This window comes from Aotus nancymaae, unplaced genomic scaffold, assembly GCF_030222135.1.
Source record: "Aotus nancymaae isolate 86718 unplaced genomic scaffold, 86718_ANA_hifiasm-v0.15.2.pri h1tg000018l, whole genome shotgun sequence".
NCBI lineage: Eukaryota > Metazoa > Chordata > Mammalia > Primates > Aotidae > Aotus > Aotus nancymaae.
Window position 1 is genome coordinate 12,196,586 of NW_026988430.1, and position 17,066 is coordinate 12,213,651.

The window sequence follows — 17,066 nt, forward strand, 5'->3', positions numbered from 1 at the left end:
CAAAGACAGAGAAAATGATGAAAATTTACAATTTGGAAGACAAAGACTGATGAATGTGTGAAACTAGGAAGAGCCACTTGCCTTGGTTCAACTCTGGCAGTTTTCTTCACAAAGCCGACAGAAAGTTGCATCTGTCCCAGATTCAGTCACAAGGGGCAGCCAGCCATGTGCCAATCTCCTCCCCACCTTCAAGTGCTCCCGCCACCTCCACCTCCCACCATGTCATAAAACGTACTCGTTCCTTGGATCATTGATGGAGCATCCAACACGTGGTCATTTATGGGTTTTCTTCTGTTCTAGGTGCCTGTGGATATAGCAGTGGGAAACAGATGTTTCTGCCTTACTGAATTTACAGTTCAGTGGTGGTGGTAGGTAGTCAATAACAAGTAAGTGAAATGTGTATGTCACATATTAATAGGTGCTATGGGAAATGAATATGGCAGGAATGGCAGTGGCAGGGTGGGGTGGAAGCTTGAAGATAGAAAAGGTAATTCCAGAAGACAGTAGAAGCTGTGGGGTAGTGACCTGGAGGTAGTGGAGCATGTTCTGGTTGGTGCAGCCTGGGGACAGAGTCCTGAAGTTGGGGGTGGGGAGCAGTGATTACACCAGCCAGATAAGGACTATGTGGAAGCCATCTTTTCTCATAGAACCACATGTCATCAATACCTTTCCAAATCCATTCATTCTTTATCCCAGGCTAACAGGCTGTTACCCTCTGACCACAGGGGCCTCACATAACCCAGATGGGATTATTCTTTTATTTACTGAGGAAGAAGAATTTATTGAGCATCTACTCTGTGCTAAGCATTGTTCTAGAAACTGGAGATAAAGCGATGCAAAGATATAGTCCTTGCCTTTGTGGAACTTATATTACAGTGGGGAGGACAGACATTAAGTAGTGAGATATGTAAATAGATATAGAACACGAATTAGTGTTAACTGAGGTCAAGCGTTCAAGACCAGCCTGATCAACATGGCGAAACCTCATCTCTACTAAAATACAAAATTATCCGAGTGTGGTGGCACCTGTAATCACAGCTAATCAGAAGACTGAGGCAGGAGAACTGCTTGAACTCGGGAGGCGGAGGTTGCAGTGAGCTGAGATTATGCCTGGGCAACAGAGTGAGACTCCATCTCAATAAAAAATAAAATAAAAAAGCAAAGCACAGCAAGGCAGTAATAAGCACTGGGGGTGGGACAGGGGTGCTATTTGATAAGGTAGCCAAATAAGGCCTCTCTAAGGAGGTGTCATCTCAATGAAATGAGAGGACCCCACACAGAGGGAACAGGAGGTATTAATATGAGTACCCCAGAGTGGGTGTGCTTGAGTATTGAGGAAAAGTGTGGAGATCTGTAGGCAGAATAGTAGATGTGCCAAGAGGGTATTTCCAAGATCAGAGAGGGCAGCAGGACCAGATTGCACGGGACCATTTGGGAAGCAACTATAGGGTGGAGAATGGGAATGGCAGGATCTGCCTGGTAGCTTACAGGGATCAATCTCGCTGCTGCATGAAAAACAGACAAGGCTGGGGCAAAGAAGAAAATAAATTAGGAGTCTTGCAGGCATGTGCCACGGAGAGACAGATGGGTGGTTCAACTGACCTGGTGGCGGTAGAGGAGGTGAGCAGTGCTCAGATGGGATTTTCAGAGGGCTCAAGCTGGTGGCCCCATGCAAGCTGACAAGTGAGGAGTGAGGCATGATGGGAATGCAAGCACAGAGCTGTCACACGCTGGTGGATGCCTTGCCGCTCAGATGCTCTGTGATGTGCATGGCGGAGTCCAGCCACTGAATGACGGACTCTGAATTAGTAAGTGAACGTGAAAACCTCTTTATTCCAGAATGTATCTTCACATTTACAGTTTGTTAGGAAATAAGTGGCCAAAAGATGCTGAAAAGTGTAATCTGTCTAGCCGGTCAATTATATTTGGGTTTCCAACAAGAAGCAGATAGACTGCCCTCACTTCTCTAGTCAGGCAGGGATGTACAGCAGTTCCTCCTTATCTGCAGTTTCTCTTTCCACTGTTTCAGTTACACATGGTCAACCAAGAACTAAAAATATTACATGAAAAATTACAGAAATAAACATTCATAAGTTTTAGATTGTGTGCCATACTTAGTAGCGTGATGCAATCTAGCGTCATCTGCTCAAGACCTGAATTATCTCTTTGTCCAGTGGCTCCATGCTAAATACTGTCCTACTCATGAGTCACTTAGCAGCCATCCCGGTTATCAATTCCGACTGTGGTGGCATAGCAGAGCTTGTGCTCAGTAATCTTTATTTTGCTGAATCATGGCCTCACAGCTCAAGAGTAGTGATGCTGGCAATCCAGAGATGTCAGAGAAGCCAGAAAGTGCCTCTTTTAAGTGAAAAGGTGAAAGTTCTTGACTTAATAAGGCACAGAAAGATAAATATTGCATGTTCTTACTTATATGTGGAATCCAAAATAATCAAACTTGAAGCAGACAGCAGAATGGTGGTTACAGAGGCTGGGATTTGAACGGAATGGGGACATGATGGTGAAAGGGTACAAAGTCGGTGAGGACGAGTATGTCTTTTCCCTTTGAGATACATCATGCACTGTGCGAATGCAGTAAATAATAATGTATTACAATTTCAAAATTACTGAGTATATTAAAAGTGTTCTCACAGCTGGGAGCGGTGGCTCATGCCTGTAATTCGAGCACTTTGGGAGGCTGAGGCAGGCGGATCACGAGGTCAGGAGTTTGAGACCAGCCTCACCAACATGGCGGAACCCCTTCTCTACTAAAAATACAAAAATCAGCCAGGCGTGGTGGCGTGCGCCTGTAATCCCAGCTACTCAGGAGGCTGAGGCAGGAGAATTGCTTGAACCTGGGAGGCGGAGGTTGCAGTGAGCTGAGATCATGCCACTGGGCAAGAGTGAGACTCCGTCTCAAAAAAAAAAAAAAAGTTCTCACCACAAGATTAAGTATCTGAGGTGATGAATACATTCATCAGCTTTATTTCATTATTCCAATCATATTCATAAATCATAACATCACTTCATTGCCTCATAAATATATACAATTTGTGAAATTTACAAAACAAAACAAAAGAGACCTCGCCATAAGCCCTCTGCCAGCTCTTGAAGGCGTCATCAAGTGTCATCAGTTCTACCAGGAACTGCGAACTCAGGACGGGATGCTCACTTCCAATGACGTCACACACACTCCTGTTCATGTATACCGTTTTATTGTGGGAGGAAAAGATAATCAATGAATTTTACAAATCTGAAGGCTGTAACAAGTTGTAGAGGCTTTTCCCAGACATTCTTATGCAATGTTCTCCACAGTACATAACCTGGGGGCAGCCAAGAGGGAATATTTCAGATCAGTAGAAACTGATCAGATGTTATCTACCTACAATCCCTTTAGACATTTTTGAGAGAACTCTTGACTGTTTAAATGTTGTTCAATCCCACTCTCCCACCCTGACCAATGAATCCTCACAGACCAGCAGTGCCCTGGGGAACTGAGTAGTGAAAACATCCTGTCTGACTCCAAGACCTTTGGGCAGATGGGACTCTGCAGACCTGTGGGAGTACGAAGGACTAAAGAGCTACCGGTAACCGTGTTTGGTACCTGAGGCCATGCCTGGCCACAGGATAACTCACAAAATTCCCAGAACCCTGCTCTGGCTCTTAAAGCCACTGGACATGTGCAGGCTAATTTCTGAATTTAGGAGCTATCAGCATGGACTCGTGTTTTTCACCCAAGGGACACGAATGGGAGCTCTGTGGGCTGGTTAGCCCAGCACACCCTCCTTCCTAACATCCCTTCTCATTACAGCCTTGAAAAAGCTGTGCTGTGTAGCAGAGGAGCAGCGACCCACAGCAGTGAGTTCAGAGGTACAGTAACCCATAGTGGTGTCTCCAGAGGTACAGTAATGGGACGGGGGGGAGCAGAGGTATGCAGCTGGTATTAAGTCCAGGGCTACCCTTTCAGAAGGAAATGCTTCCAACAGTGTATGTATGTTAACGTGAATGACAAAGATGCCTGTGACTCCCTGGAGTTCTGAAATGCTCACATCAATGGGGGTGAAGGGAGAACTGGGGCTGGCAGTCCACCCTGAGACTCCTTAGGCAAGCATGTGGAATCCCCATTCCCAGTGCACAGCAGCTGGCTCCCAGCTATTGTTATTGTTAGGAGGACTGGGGTTGAGAATGCGTGGGGTGGGGAAAACCAAAAAATGCGGGCCCTGGCTCAATCACCAGGAAGCGGGTACCACAAGACCCTCAAGGAACCTGAGCTCACAGAACTAGAGACAGCAGATTATGAGGCTCACGCTGTCTGGCTACCAAGTGCCACTCCGCCGGGCAGGGGGAGTGTGTGTGGTGTGGGGGTAAGGACGGAGCCAAAAGAGGAAGCCATGTATGGAAACTGAAACAGAATGGAGGGTGGGGCTGGAAGAGAGATGTGGAAAGACCCTCAAGGGGAAAAATATTCCTTCTTTGTATTCACTGGCTGAGCTGATGCATTTCTTATTTGGGGAGTATTTTGGCTTTTATTCTTAAAAAAAATTGTCAAGTGATCACTGAGCACCAAATTCGTTTATAATCTTGTTCTAAACCCAGCAATTTCTCTTCTTGTGATCCAGAATTACCACAACACGCTCGCCTGGCAGCAGAGGGAAAGGAGCTGTGGGCGTCCCCGCGCGCTCAGCTGGGAGGGGGCCCCGGGTCCCCGCCCCCGCGCCGCTGCTTGCAGGTGAGCATGAGCAGTAGCAGCAGCGGCAGGTGCCACAGGCTGCAGAAGAACAGTCTCCGCGAGCTCCTGCGGTCTGCGTCCACGTAGAAGCGGAAGCCGAGGTAGGAGATGTAGGCATTGATGGGGAGGGCAATGACGGGGAAGGTCCAAGTGGTGATGTCCAGGACGGGGGCTGCCACGGACAGCGCCAGCAGGGCCAGGCAGTGGCGCAGTGCCACGCGCCGGCACAGGCCCGGGTGGGTGACCGACATCATGCAGTAGCCGCCCCGAGAGTAGTCTTCACGGAGGCCCCAGCTCAGGGCGTTGAAATGAGGAAACTGCCAGGAGTAGAGGATTCCTCCCAGGAGAAACGCGCCTGTGCAGGGGTCAGGGAAGGAGAGGGAGACAAAGGCAGTCGTCACCCGAGATTCCCAAAGAATGGTTTCCTCTCCTGGGAGAGCCTGCCTGGCACGTCAGACGCGCTGCCACCCTGTGATCTCATTGCTGCCTGCCTACATCAGGCTGGCTGGGAGACAGGCGGGGTGGGGCAGCTGATGAGCTAAGATCCTTCTGCAGAGACGCGGGCACTTGGGAGGTGCACCTGGGAGGTGCCTGCGTCTCTGCGGGCAGGAGGCTGTGGGGTCTGGCTCAAACCCTGCTTCACAGTGGGGTTGCCTGCGCCGCAGGAGGCTGTGGGGTCCAGCTCAGACCCGACTTCACAGGGGGACTGTGTTGCAGGAGGCTGTGGGGTCGGGCTCAAACCCTGCTTCACAGAGGGGCTGCCTGTGCTGCAGGAGGCTTAGCATCTGTGGCTCCTGCCCACCTGATGCTCCTTATGCCTCCCCGTATTGTGGGAAGGAAAGAAGCAGGAAACACTCTGGGTGCAACCTCTGTGCTAGAGGCTGAGCTCCATTTCTGCCCGCTGGGACCTGGGTGTGTGGCTCCAGGGAGGTGGAAGCAGTGCTGCAGGCTGGAGGACGCTGCAAGTCTGCTCCGCCTGTTCTGTGAACCTTGGCTCCCTTCCCAGGGCAGATAGTGGTCCTGGCTCAACACTGACAGAGCTGGATGTACCTGCAGGCTCGTGCTTCACATTCTGGCTCTGATCTGTTTACCGGTTTCACCAGTGCACCACCAGGCTTCCAGGACACATGCCTGCCACATCCTCTCCCCATCCCCCAGAGCCGGGCACAAGGGCACAAACAGGTGTGAAAACCACGTGTTAAATAAAATGGGCTATAAAGACAAAACGGTCCCGGAGTACAATAACTTGTCTATGGCTATGTAATTTTTCAACAAGGACTTAATACCCTGAGCACCATTTTGCCCCTTTCTCTGGAACAGTCTCCCCAGCACCCACATGGGTGGAATAAAGACTGCCATGGGTGGAATGAAGGCTGCCGTTCACTGAGCTCCTATTACGTGACAGACCCTACACTCCTAGTTTGCCCCATTTAATCTCGACTATTGGATTTTGAGGTAGATTTATAATCTTCATTGACAAAGAAAAAACGAGACAATATTAAGTTCACCAAAAAAAGGTGGAAGAGCAATTCACACAAGGCTGCTTGATTTTCAAGCCAGGTTCCTTCTATGACATGCACTAAACCACCTAAGGACAGACAGTTGGGTGGGGGCTGGAAGCAGGGGCTAGTTATTCCTGCACAGGTGATTCGTACTCATGCCAAAAAAAAAAAAAAAAAAATGCTTCCCAGGCACCTACTATGGGGCAAGCACTGTGCTAGGCACTGGAGATACCACGAAGGTGGACATGAAGAGCCGCACTAGTGACTCTAAAGTCACCACACCAAATGCAGTCAGGAAAAGTGCACAGTGCAGTGAAGACACACAAGAGGAGCTGACTGAGTCAAGGGGACCAGAGGAGGCTTCTCTGAGAAAGGGATATCTGAGCTGAGCTGGACGGAGGGGGGACCTTGTCAAGTCAGGGCTGGCGGAGGGGACAGTATTCACAAAGGCCTTGGGGCCGGAAGGTTTGAGGAGTGGTCGGTATAAAGAAAAAAGATGAACACGTGTGTTAGGAGTAAAAGAACTACATATACATATCGTCAATTTTACTGTATGATAAAAGGAAGGTGGCGTGGCTTGGTTGAAGTGCTGAGAATGACAGGGAACGTTCTTCAGGACAAGGCTGGCTGGAGTACAGTGGCATGATCTTAGCTCACTGCAGCCTCGATCTCTTGGGCTGAAGTCACCCTCCTGCCTCAGCCTCCTGAATAGCTGTCACTAAAGGTGCGTGCCACCAAAGAGATAATTTTTTAAAACAATTGTTTGTAGAGATGAGGTCTTGCCATGTTGCCCAGTCTGGCCTTGAACTCCTGACCTAAAGCAATCCTCCTGCCTCAGCCTCTCAAAGTGCAGAGATTACAGGCATGGGCCACTACACTTGGCCTTGACTTTGCTATTCTAAAAGCCACAGATAGCCATGGAAGGATCTTAACATAAAAGAGTGCTGCACATGTGTGCCTGTGTGTGTTTATGTGTACCTCTGTTGTGAGTGTGTGCACCTATGTGTGTAGGGGGTAAGGGGAGGGGCACCAGTGCTAAGCGGTCCTATTTGTGAAGGGAAATCTGAAGGGGCCTACAGCAGGTATGGAAGGACCAATCAGGAGATGAGGAGTGAGGGGATGAAGGAGGACAGTAGTTAGGATCAGGATGGTGAGAGTGGAGATGCAAAGATGAATTTGGAAGGAATTTGGAAGGCAAAAGGGACAGGATGTGTGTGCGCTATAACTAAGAAGGGGAGGAGAGAGGGAGGAGGCATCAATACCAAGTCCTGGGCTTATGGATCCATAGAGGTGCCACTCACTGAGACAAGCAGGGAAGAAGGGAGAGGAGGTCGTGAGTGTGACCTTGGGTGTGTCAGTCTGAGAGGCCTTTGAGACATCCAAGGGAAAAGTCACTAAGAGGGGTCTGGCAGCCAGGTGTGGGTACCGTCTGTGATAAGCAAGTGGGAGCATCTGCCATGCACATCTATTCCTGAGTCAGCCACAGGGTCCAGGCAGACAGTTACGTGTCTGCATTTCCTACCCGAAGTGAACTTCTTAGGGTATGTTCACTTTCCTTTGAATCTCCAGGCATTAGAACATAGAAAGTATGTAATAATATTGTAGTAAAGTGTGCCCAAACTCATCATAGGAGCCAATGTGAAAAAAAAAATGATTTTAACTAAGTTATTCCCAAGATCACTGTTTCCCAACACTGGCTGGGGAACCAGTAAGGCAAACTCTTAGGATTCTGTCTACCTTCTCCTTCCCCTCCTCTGGAACTGCCTTCTCCATGGGGTCCCTGGCAGAGAATTAAGAGTTCACCAACCCACTGTGTCATCTACCCTGGAAAGCGCCATGCTGCACAGGGAGAGAGGTTGAGAATTTGTAACCACAGTCTTCTTTCAGGTAATAAGGATCTTTGAAGCCCCTGGTCTGTGGGAATGTTCAGAAAAAGAGAGCCTAGGGCTACTGCTAGGCAGAACTCACCAGGAGACAGAGCACTTTACATAATGCAAAATACTTCAGAAAATAAGTCTGGGGCTCTAAGCCCCTGAGGGACCCGTTTGTGCAAATTCCAATGAGCATGAGAAGGAACCAGCTCCTCCTTTAAACTCTGATCTGTATTCCTCAACAGCAGAGAATGGAGAACGTAGAGTGACACTAGGGGCAGGCTTTGCAAGTCATCTAAAAGAAAGAATGAGGATTTTTAATGTACATTGTTCTGGGCAGAAACTTAATCATTTGAGTTAACGTTTATCAGGCAGGGCAGTTGTAGCATTATCAAGTGGAACTTGTGTGGGTGCAGATGATTTAAGAGGGATGAAGGCCTCCTTTTATATCCATGAATAGTTTTCTGTGGCTTGATAAGTCAGTCAACTCCTTTTCAGTCTTCCAGTATGGGAGGAAATATAACAAAGACCTCATTTTAGGGTCCCCATTTCAGTAGGGTTACTGTTAAATCCCCCAAATTCATTTTTAACCTTAAATTATACATATATATATATATCTTAGTTCATGCAAACACACAATTTTAATGCTGATAATAGGAGCAGTTATTATTTACTGAATCCATTAACCTGGTAAACAGATGACAGGTGTCTCACACGTAGGCACAATTCTGGGTACTGGAAAGGCAGTGGCAATCAAGGCAAAGTCCTGCTTAAAGTCTAGTGGGAGAGATGAACATAAACACAAGAAAGAGTGCTGATCGCTATTTAGAGACCAGACTCAAAACAGGGTGATGCAATCGGGGTACCTTGAGACTGAGTGCTCAGGAAAGGCCTTTCCACAGGTGACATTTAAGCCGTGACTCAACTAACGGCAAGGAGAACTCTATCAGATGCTGGGAAAGGTCCCAGTAGGCTTCCGGGACAGGATAGAAGCTACAGTGAGGGACAGTTATAAGATGGGGCTGGGAAGGCATCTGGAAACCAAGATAAGGAGTGGGGTCTTCCGCCAGTGCAGGGGGAGAGCAGGGAGAGTGGGGGGGGGGGTGGCGGAGGGGGGTTCCCCACTCAGGTGGAGAACCCTGAGGACAGATATCGGTGAGTGTGCTCATGGTAGAGACATGAAGAGTTTTATCTGTGACTGTTTTAAGTAACAGTCCCTATTTCAGTAGGGTTTTAAGTTTGAGGTACGTAATAGACATCTCGGTTGAAATGCCTGTGGCTGTCATGTGCCAGGCAATTACATGTATGCTTTCTAATCCTCACACCAACCCTGCCTAGAGGTATCATTACCATCATCTTAAAGATGAGAAAGATTAATTTGCCTGATGACATTCAGCACTACTGGCACAAGATACTAGCACCTTCTGTTAGAATGTGGTTGGTTATTCTGGACAACATAGGAAGACCCCATCTTTACAAAAAATAAAAGAAAAAAAAGTTAGGCAAGGTGCCATGCGCCTACAGTCTGACCTAATTGGGAGGCTGAGGAGGGAGGATCGCTTGAGCCGGGCAGGTCCAGGCTACAGTGAACTATGACTGCACCACTGTACTCCAGCCTGGGCAACAGAGCAAGACCCTAATTCTTAAAAACCAAAAGAAAGAAAGAAAGCTGTTGCCACACACAGACTCAAGTTAGTGACATTCCAACATCAATGGACTGCTGGATGCTCTGGGTAGAGGAAGGTCTGCTGAAAGAAAAAACTGATGATGTATTTTCAAGTACCTTAAAAAAAAGAGAGATCTGTTTTAACAACAAAACTATCAACCAGATGGCATTTTTTGGGGGGCAGTGAGTACTCTTAGGGAATTAAAAAGGACAGAGGAAAGGTTGGAATGCCCAGGTACAACTGACGGAGGAAACAGGGTGATGCAAGTAGATTTCTTTGTATTTTGATGGAAAATAAAGTGACTTCTCGATTTTAAAGTGACTGGTAAGAAGAAGCGTTAGTCTTGGGGCATAGGGTCATGCTGAGACTTTGAACGCCACGTACAGAGGAAGCCCAGCCCCAGCTCACGAGCTGTCTCAGATTCAAAGAGTTTGCAGTTATGACAGCCATAAGCACAGGGGGAAGTGTCTTGTTAAGAAAAACAACATCAGTGATAACAGAAATGGGGAAAGGAATCAGATCATTCAGAGCTTGGTGTCTGCTCTGCTCTAGAAATAGCTCAGAATGAGCAACCTCAGCTGGGAAAACGGCTAAAAAAGCAGCTCCAAATGTGGGATTTTCCTCGTTTTTCTCAAAAGCCCTCCTTTTTGTGTGTGTGTCAACCAAAGTATTTTGTTTTGCTCAATACATTTTTTCAGTAATGCTTCTGCTTAAAATAAACATAATTAAAGAAATCGTTTTCCTGAGAGCAGCATGCTGTTTTCTGTAAGAGGAAATTGGGTGTGGGTTTGGCTCATGTCACAAATGAAGGCGCTTTGGAAATCACAGCCTAGCCTTAATGGATTGTAATCAGAAAACCACCACCCACACACAGTTTTACTTGATATGCTTCAACTGCCTCTCCTCCTATAAAAGATGAAAACAAATTACTCTCTTCATCAAGATAAGGTGAACTAGAACAGGAAGACTTGAATTAGTCCCGGGGCTGTGGTGGGACCCACATTCCTTGTGGAGTAAACATAAAGCACTCAATTGACTAATTCAAAGACCTTGCCTTCTTTCAAGATAAGTATTCTACTCATCTCCTCTGCCTCAAGCTCCCAAAGCAATCCGTTTTTATTGGGTCTGTCATCTATGACAACACATCTGGACTGCGTGCCCCTAGAGATAGGCACAGTCTGTTCTCAAAGTCCTCTGCTGGTGTCTGGCCAGGGAGAAAGACAACACAAAGGGAAAACCGATTACAGCCCACGGTGAATGGTACTTAGTGCAGGCAGAACACTTAATTCAGCCTGGAGAGGTCAGGGAAGACTTCCTGGAAGAAGTCATTTGTGAACTGAGATCTAAAATTGGTCTCCAAGTTTCAATCCACTCACACAAACCATGTATTTTCTACTTCTTTTAACTGTATCTTCCCATTTTCCTACCTTATCCTGCAGAATCTTTGTACATATTAGGTTTAACCATATTTGGAAGAAATGTCCACTTCTTTTCTGTTCATCAAATACTTGTTAGCCTATGAACATAGAAAATTCTGAAACTCTAGGTGGCATATCTGTAGATAGGGTTCTTCAGAGCACAGCAGCTTCCTGAGAGCATGGAGCTGAAATCCCACTTCAAAGGCAACTCCATGGAATGTCCATGTGTGCAGGGCATCGTTGACTTCGCTCCTTACTCGGAAAATGCAGAAGAGCACATCTGCTGTACTGTGTGTGAGAACAGCTGGAGAGAACCCTCATCCAGTGGCCTGGCTCTGATTAGAGGGCCGTATTAGTGGGGCAAGGCTCATTAATGTCTTCCTGATGACTTGTTGAAAATATATGTGTTTTTACACTCTCTCGAAACATCTATTAAACATTCTACAACATACAGACTGGAGGAGAATCACAATCATTTCCACCTCTGCCCATCGTCCAGAAATGCTCTCGTCCATGGCACACCTCCATCACTATGCTAACAAAACTAAGGTGATTCCCACAAAATGGTATTTGAATGGAATGGAGACAAAAATCCTCAAGCTGGAGCTCTGACCCTCAGGAATTCCTTGTGGAATGGAGTTCATCAGTTTCGGCTTGCTTTCTCTGTCTGACTGCCCAGTGAGCACCTTCCCACCTCCCCACCCCCAAACCCATTGTCACTCACCATCCACGCGTGGCCTTGCAAAGGATAAAGAACTCTAGCTCCAGTGAACCTTGGTGCTGGGTTTGGGAGGTCTTCCCTCACCGTACAATAGGCTTCTCTCTGATGTGGCCCATGGTAGCGCATCTGCTCCATGACGGGTTATACTTGTGCTTTCAGGGTTATGTGGTTATGTAGACTGGGGGCTAGCTGGGGAAGCAAAGCCAAACCCAGAGCTTCATGGTCACAGATTTCAAAGCCTTTCTTTTGAGGGGTAACACAAAGGAGCTTGTGAAACAGATCAGCCTCAACAGTGCAATAGACTTCTATGGTGCTGCAGATAAAGGGAAGAGGATGTGGGGCCAGTTTATCAACTGCACAGGCGACAAAAGGGAAGATTAAAAGTCCCCTGAAAATAGGAAATAGAGTGGGCAATAACTGTTTGCCCTTGAAGAATTCTTTGCAAGTAGCTTAGGAATAATGGAGAGGCTCGGTGGGTGGGAGGGAGTTGGATTCTCTCCCTCACCTCACTGTGCACTGCCGCCCTTCAGGCAGCGTCGTGGCGAGCTTTCACTTAAAGAGAAAGACAGGAGTAAAGGGAGCACGCAGCTCTGACTCCGAAAACAGTGCTCCCCCTTTTCTCTTGTTGCCATTTTCCTGGAAGGATGTTTCAAGCATCCATGAATCCTCTCTGAAATTCAAATGCTTCCTACTCCTTTAGCTGATGTTGAAAAGTCTTTCCATCTTTATCACTTAAGTATCAATTAATTCATTGAAGAATAGTAGTTACATGTGCACTCTGCCCCAAGCACCATGCCCACCAGAGGCTGGCCTACCACAGCGTCATCTATCATTCATTCAGGAAGGCACTGGCCCAGCTCCCTAAAAGCTTGTGATCAATTATACTCGACACAGTATGACTGATAAGACCTCAGTGCCCTCAGTACCAAAGTTTGCCTCCAATTCTGCCACCATATCTAGGGGCTTGCAACATATTTCTAGTATGTTCTTTCATAGCTCTTTTTTTTTTTGGCCTTTCAAGAGAATATAGTGTTTGAAATATTGTTTGTCTGCTAATATTCCCATGAAAATGTTCCTTGTTTATTTTGTCTTTAAAAATGCCATTTAGCTTAATCTGGAGCTCCAAGGCTAGTATAACTTAATCTGGAGCGCTAAGGCTAGTTATGGTAAAATCTTATACAAACTGAACATAGACACAGATACTCATTTTCAAACTTAGTTTCAAACTGAGGCAGCATTATAAAGGAATCGTTAAGTGCTTGGGTTAAACAGTACCTGGTACTGAGTAAGCCCTCAATAAATATTTGTTGAACGAGTGAGTGAATAAATTCACTTCGACTCTACTTTCTCTTCCAGGAATAAGGGAGGTAAATAAAGTGAAACAGCATTGAACATTTTGTAGTTTACCAGCTGAGGGTAAAAAATCTCATTCTTTTTGTTACTAAAACCATCCATCTGCCAAATGTCACTTCCTGATAAGAGCCCATTTCTAAGTCCTCATTTGTAACTAAATGTTGGCTGACATAATTAATGCTTAACACACATTTGAATTACAAGCCAAAGACAATTGACAAATCCACTCTACAAGATGGTCATTACAGAGGCCCAATCCATAAACTCCACAAACATGGAATTTATTCAAATTTAGGAAACTGAGGAAAAAGAATCTGAACCTTTCTAAGATACGGGAGTGATGAAAAGAAGTGGCTTTGGCAAGGAGGGGGAGGAGATTTAACCCAAGCCTCTGAGCTACACTAATAGTCTCTGGAGATAAACACTGTGGAGAGGCCTAATGCGTGTGGCTCCAGGCCCGCTTGCAGCTGGAATGTCGGCTGGGCACTTATCTGCAGTCCCCTCCCTCCTCTACCTCCTCAGAGAGGGCTCCTTCACCGGGGCTCCAGCAGGTCACTTCTGTCATTGCCATTCCCTGTGTGCGGAATCAAACCACGTGCTGCAGTTCCTGTGACAACAAGCTGGCTAGACCAGGGACCAGAAAGCAACCCTCTCATTCTGCTTTTCCTGAATTTTAGCTAGGAAGCATTTTTAATGTTTCCTGCTAACAGCAGTTAGGCTTAATAAAAAAAAAATTAAGGCAAGGTAATTAGGCAGGTGAGAGCAAAAGGCTGAACTCTGAGGCTCAGAGGAAAATGGACACAAGTAAAATCCCATTATAATGATTACCTTTATAAAAGGACTTTGTAAAATGAAGTTATTTCCAGTGCACAGAAGCAGCTGGGCTGCAGAGTCCTGACAGAACCACCATAAGGAGGGTTCTCCGGGCCGAGCCCGCACTTTGTGCCATAGCACTCTTTGTAGCAAGCATTGGACTGAAAGCTGCTGGCACTGTGACGGGGAGAAAAGCTGAGCTTACAGTTCATTGTGCAGTTATAAAATAGCAAACATCAAGAACAATTCATATTTGCTTAGCTTTTACAACGTCCGTCTGCTAATCTTCTTCACCCCGCCATCCTACCTCACTCGCCCCATGCTGGATTTCCCCGAAGCGGGCGGACCAAACACCTGCGTGGGGCCCACGCCTCTCACTGGGCATCTAGAACAATTAGAAGTTCTTTTACACTGTCTGATTTTTAAAAAGTCAAAGTAGTTGTGGGGGAAAAAACCAATCAGAATCCCATGGAACGTCCTTATAGTTATTTTATGTTGTATGTTTTTGCAGGAGGAGAGGAGGTAACAATCTCTTCAGTGCTTCTTAATCTGGCCCATAGCCACCACAAAAGCCACAGAATGATCCAGACACTAAGAAGGGGAAAAGGTACTTCCTGATATGCTGCATTTCCTTGCTGGGTGGAGCACTCTGACCCATGGGCTGCCTCGAATGCACAGTGTTTTCTACAGCCACTAATCTTTAAATAGCTCTCCTCCCAACTAGATGGTTAGTTGGGCCTTCAATACATGAGGCTTCAGGATTTCCGTTTCAAATCTTGGCTGAGCTGCTTCCTCTCCATCTTGACTACCATCTACTGAGCCCCAGGAAGGGCTTTTGCAAAAGTATCCACAGTCAAGGTGACCGGGTGACTAAAGGGTTGGTGCTGGGTATTCAATGTCCTGGTTCAGAAGGGAATACCTGCCTCCCTTCAAACGTGTAACCTTCATCCATTTCCCCACTTGGAGAGTCACCGTGTTAACAAGTTGCTCCTTCAGACGATAATCAGATTGACACTTCACTACTTAAAAGGCAAAATGTTAATTAGTGAGGGCAAAGAGAGTGTGGGAGTGGGCAGGTCTAGGGTAGGTGGGGCCCTAGTGGAGAGAGAGGGAAATGGGAGGAGAGGAAGTAGGAGGTGAGAGGATGCACACATGCTTGGGAGGACAATAAAGGCAGGCCTCTGCAATTCACTGACTTTCCAATGCCACGGAGAACCTGCAGCACATTGTTAAATAATCCTAAAAGTATGACCCTGCTGTTACGCTGCCTCAAGCTCCAGTGGGTCTTTATCGCCACTGAATGAAGTATGAGCTCCTCTGCAGGTGGCTCATCCTAGCCCTAGTCCCTACCCTACTCTGCATTGCAGTGGCTTTCAGGCCTGTAAGCCTTTGTATAGGGTCTCCCCTCTTCCTGGAAAGCACACTCCCTCCTCAAGTAAACTGGTCATGATTTAATTCTGTAGTCTTGCTTCTCCAAAGCCGTCTGGGACCAGTTTGGAGGAGGTTAAGAGAGCCTATAGTCCTCTGAAGATACCCTGCTAAAGCTCTTAGATTACTCAATCATTTGGTTACCTGCCTGCCTCTCCCCAAAGACCCTGAGACATGATTTCCTGAGGTTACTCACTGGGTTTCAGTTATGTCTGTGTCTCTCAATGCCTGGCAAACAGTAGGTCCCCAGTTTGCATGACAAAGCGATTATGGGGACCAGTTTACAAAGGTGGTGATCCATCTTTGGTGGCTCAAAGATTACATGCTTGGCAATACCACAGAAGAGGGGAAACCATTTTTGCCAATTTTTCTCAGAAGGGTTCTTTATAACTATACATGCCCCCTCAAATAAGAACCCCCGGATGAGAGATATCCCCTCTGTGAATAATATAAATGATACCATTAGTACATCTCAAATAATACCATCTGCCCATGCCCTAATCTTTAGGTATTTTCAAGATATTCTAATGGCCAGAGCTCTTTCTGGTTCTGTCTTTGCAAATTGGTGGTCCTTAAAGTGTGGTCCCTGGACCAGGGGCATCGACAGCACCTAGAAACTTGTTAGAAAGAAAAATTCTCAGACCCCATCTCAGCCCTCTGAATCATAAGTTCCAGGGGCAGGGCCCAGGAATCTGTGAGCAAGCAATCCAGGTGATTATCATGTGCCCTAAAGTTTGAAACCACTGTTTTAGACTTTGGCGGGACCACAGGTACAGTCTTATTATTTAAAGTACATATTCATGTGAGGACAATGAAATACAGATTCATAAGGATGTCCACCTTCCCACCGAGGCAGTACGGTCTAAGTTAACATTCTGCAATAGTGGAAAAATTCTACATCTGTGCTGTTGACAGGGTAGCTACTAGGTACATGTGGCTTTGGGCATTTGAAATATGGCTACCGGGACTGAGTAACTGGATTTTAAAGTTTATCTAGTATAAATTTAAATTTAAATAGCCACTTGGGCCTAGTGGCTACCATACTAGACAGTATGGTTCTAGAAGGTGACTAAGCAATATAAAACTATATTCAACCCAGTTCCTAAAATCCCAGCAATAAAAATCTTTTAAAAAATACATTCTCTTAGATTCTGTCACCCTTAAAATGGAAGGTACCTATATTCATGGATTTGTTCAATCAATGAAGTATTTGCTGCTTATCTCAAGTTGGTTCTATCAAATTAATGTTTGGAAACTCTTTTGAAGTAGTTTAAAGCATTACATAAAGTAGTAGTATTCTTTCTGCGTAATCTTGACAAGGCTTTAAGCATATGATCTGATCTGAATAAATTAGGATGCTGGGCCAGTAAGTCATGTTGTTACTGTTACAGGAAGGCCTGTACTATGTGCCCTGTAATGCATCTTTAAGATTTAAAGGAAAAGGATATACTGTAATAGAAGTCAAACTCAAAAGTTGCCAAGGGAACATCTCTTTGTGGTTATACATGTCTTTCGGACTGCTCTGATTTATAGCAGGTTCTGTTTGGGTAGATAAGGGGTCTCATTT

At 46.2% G+C, this 17,066-nt stretch overlaps 1 protein-coding gene across 1 annotated transcript in view; it reads right to left on the reverse strand.

Annotated features, from left to right (window-relative positions):
- Positions 1–3,195: 3,195 nt before the first annotated feature.
- The window catches only part of LOC105717698 (protoheme IX farnesyltransferase, mitochondrial), a 134,437-nt gene continuing 120,566 nt past the window's right edge, over positions 3,196–17,066 (reverse strand). The window contains exon 7 of the mRNA XM_012453041.3: positions 3,196–5,081. Coding sequence (XP_012308464.1) covers positions 4,678–5,081 — 404 coding nt within the window. The 3' untranslated portion in view covers positions 3,196–4,677. The remainder of the gene's footprint in view (positions 5,082–17,066) is intronic.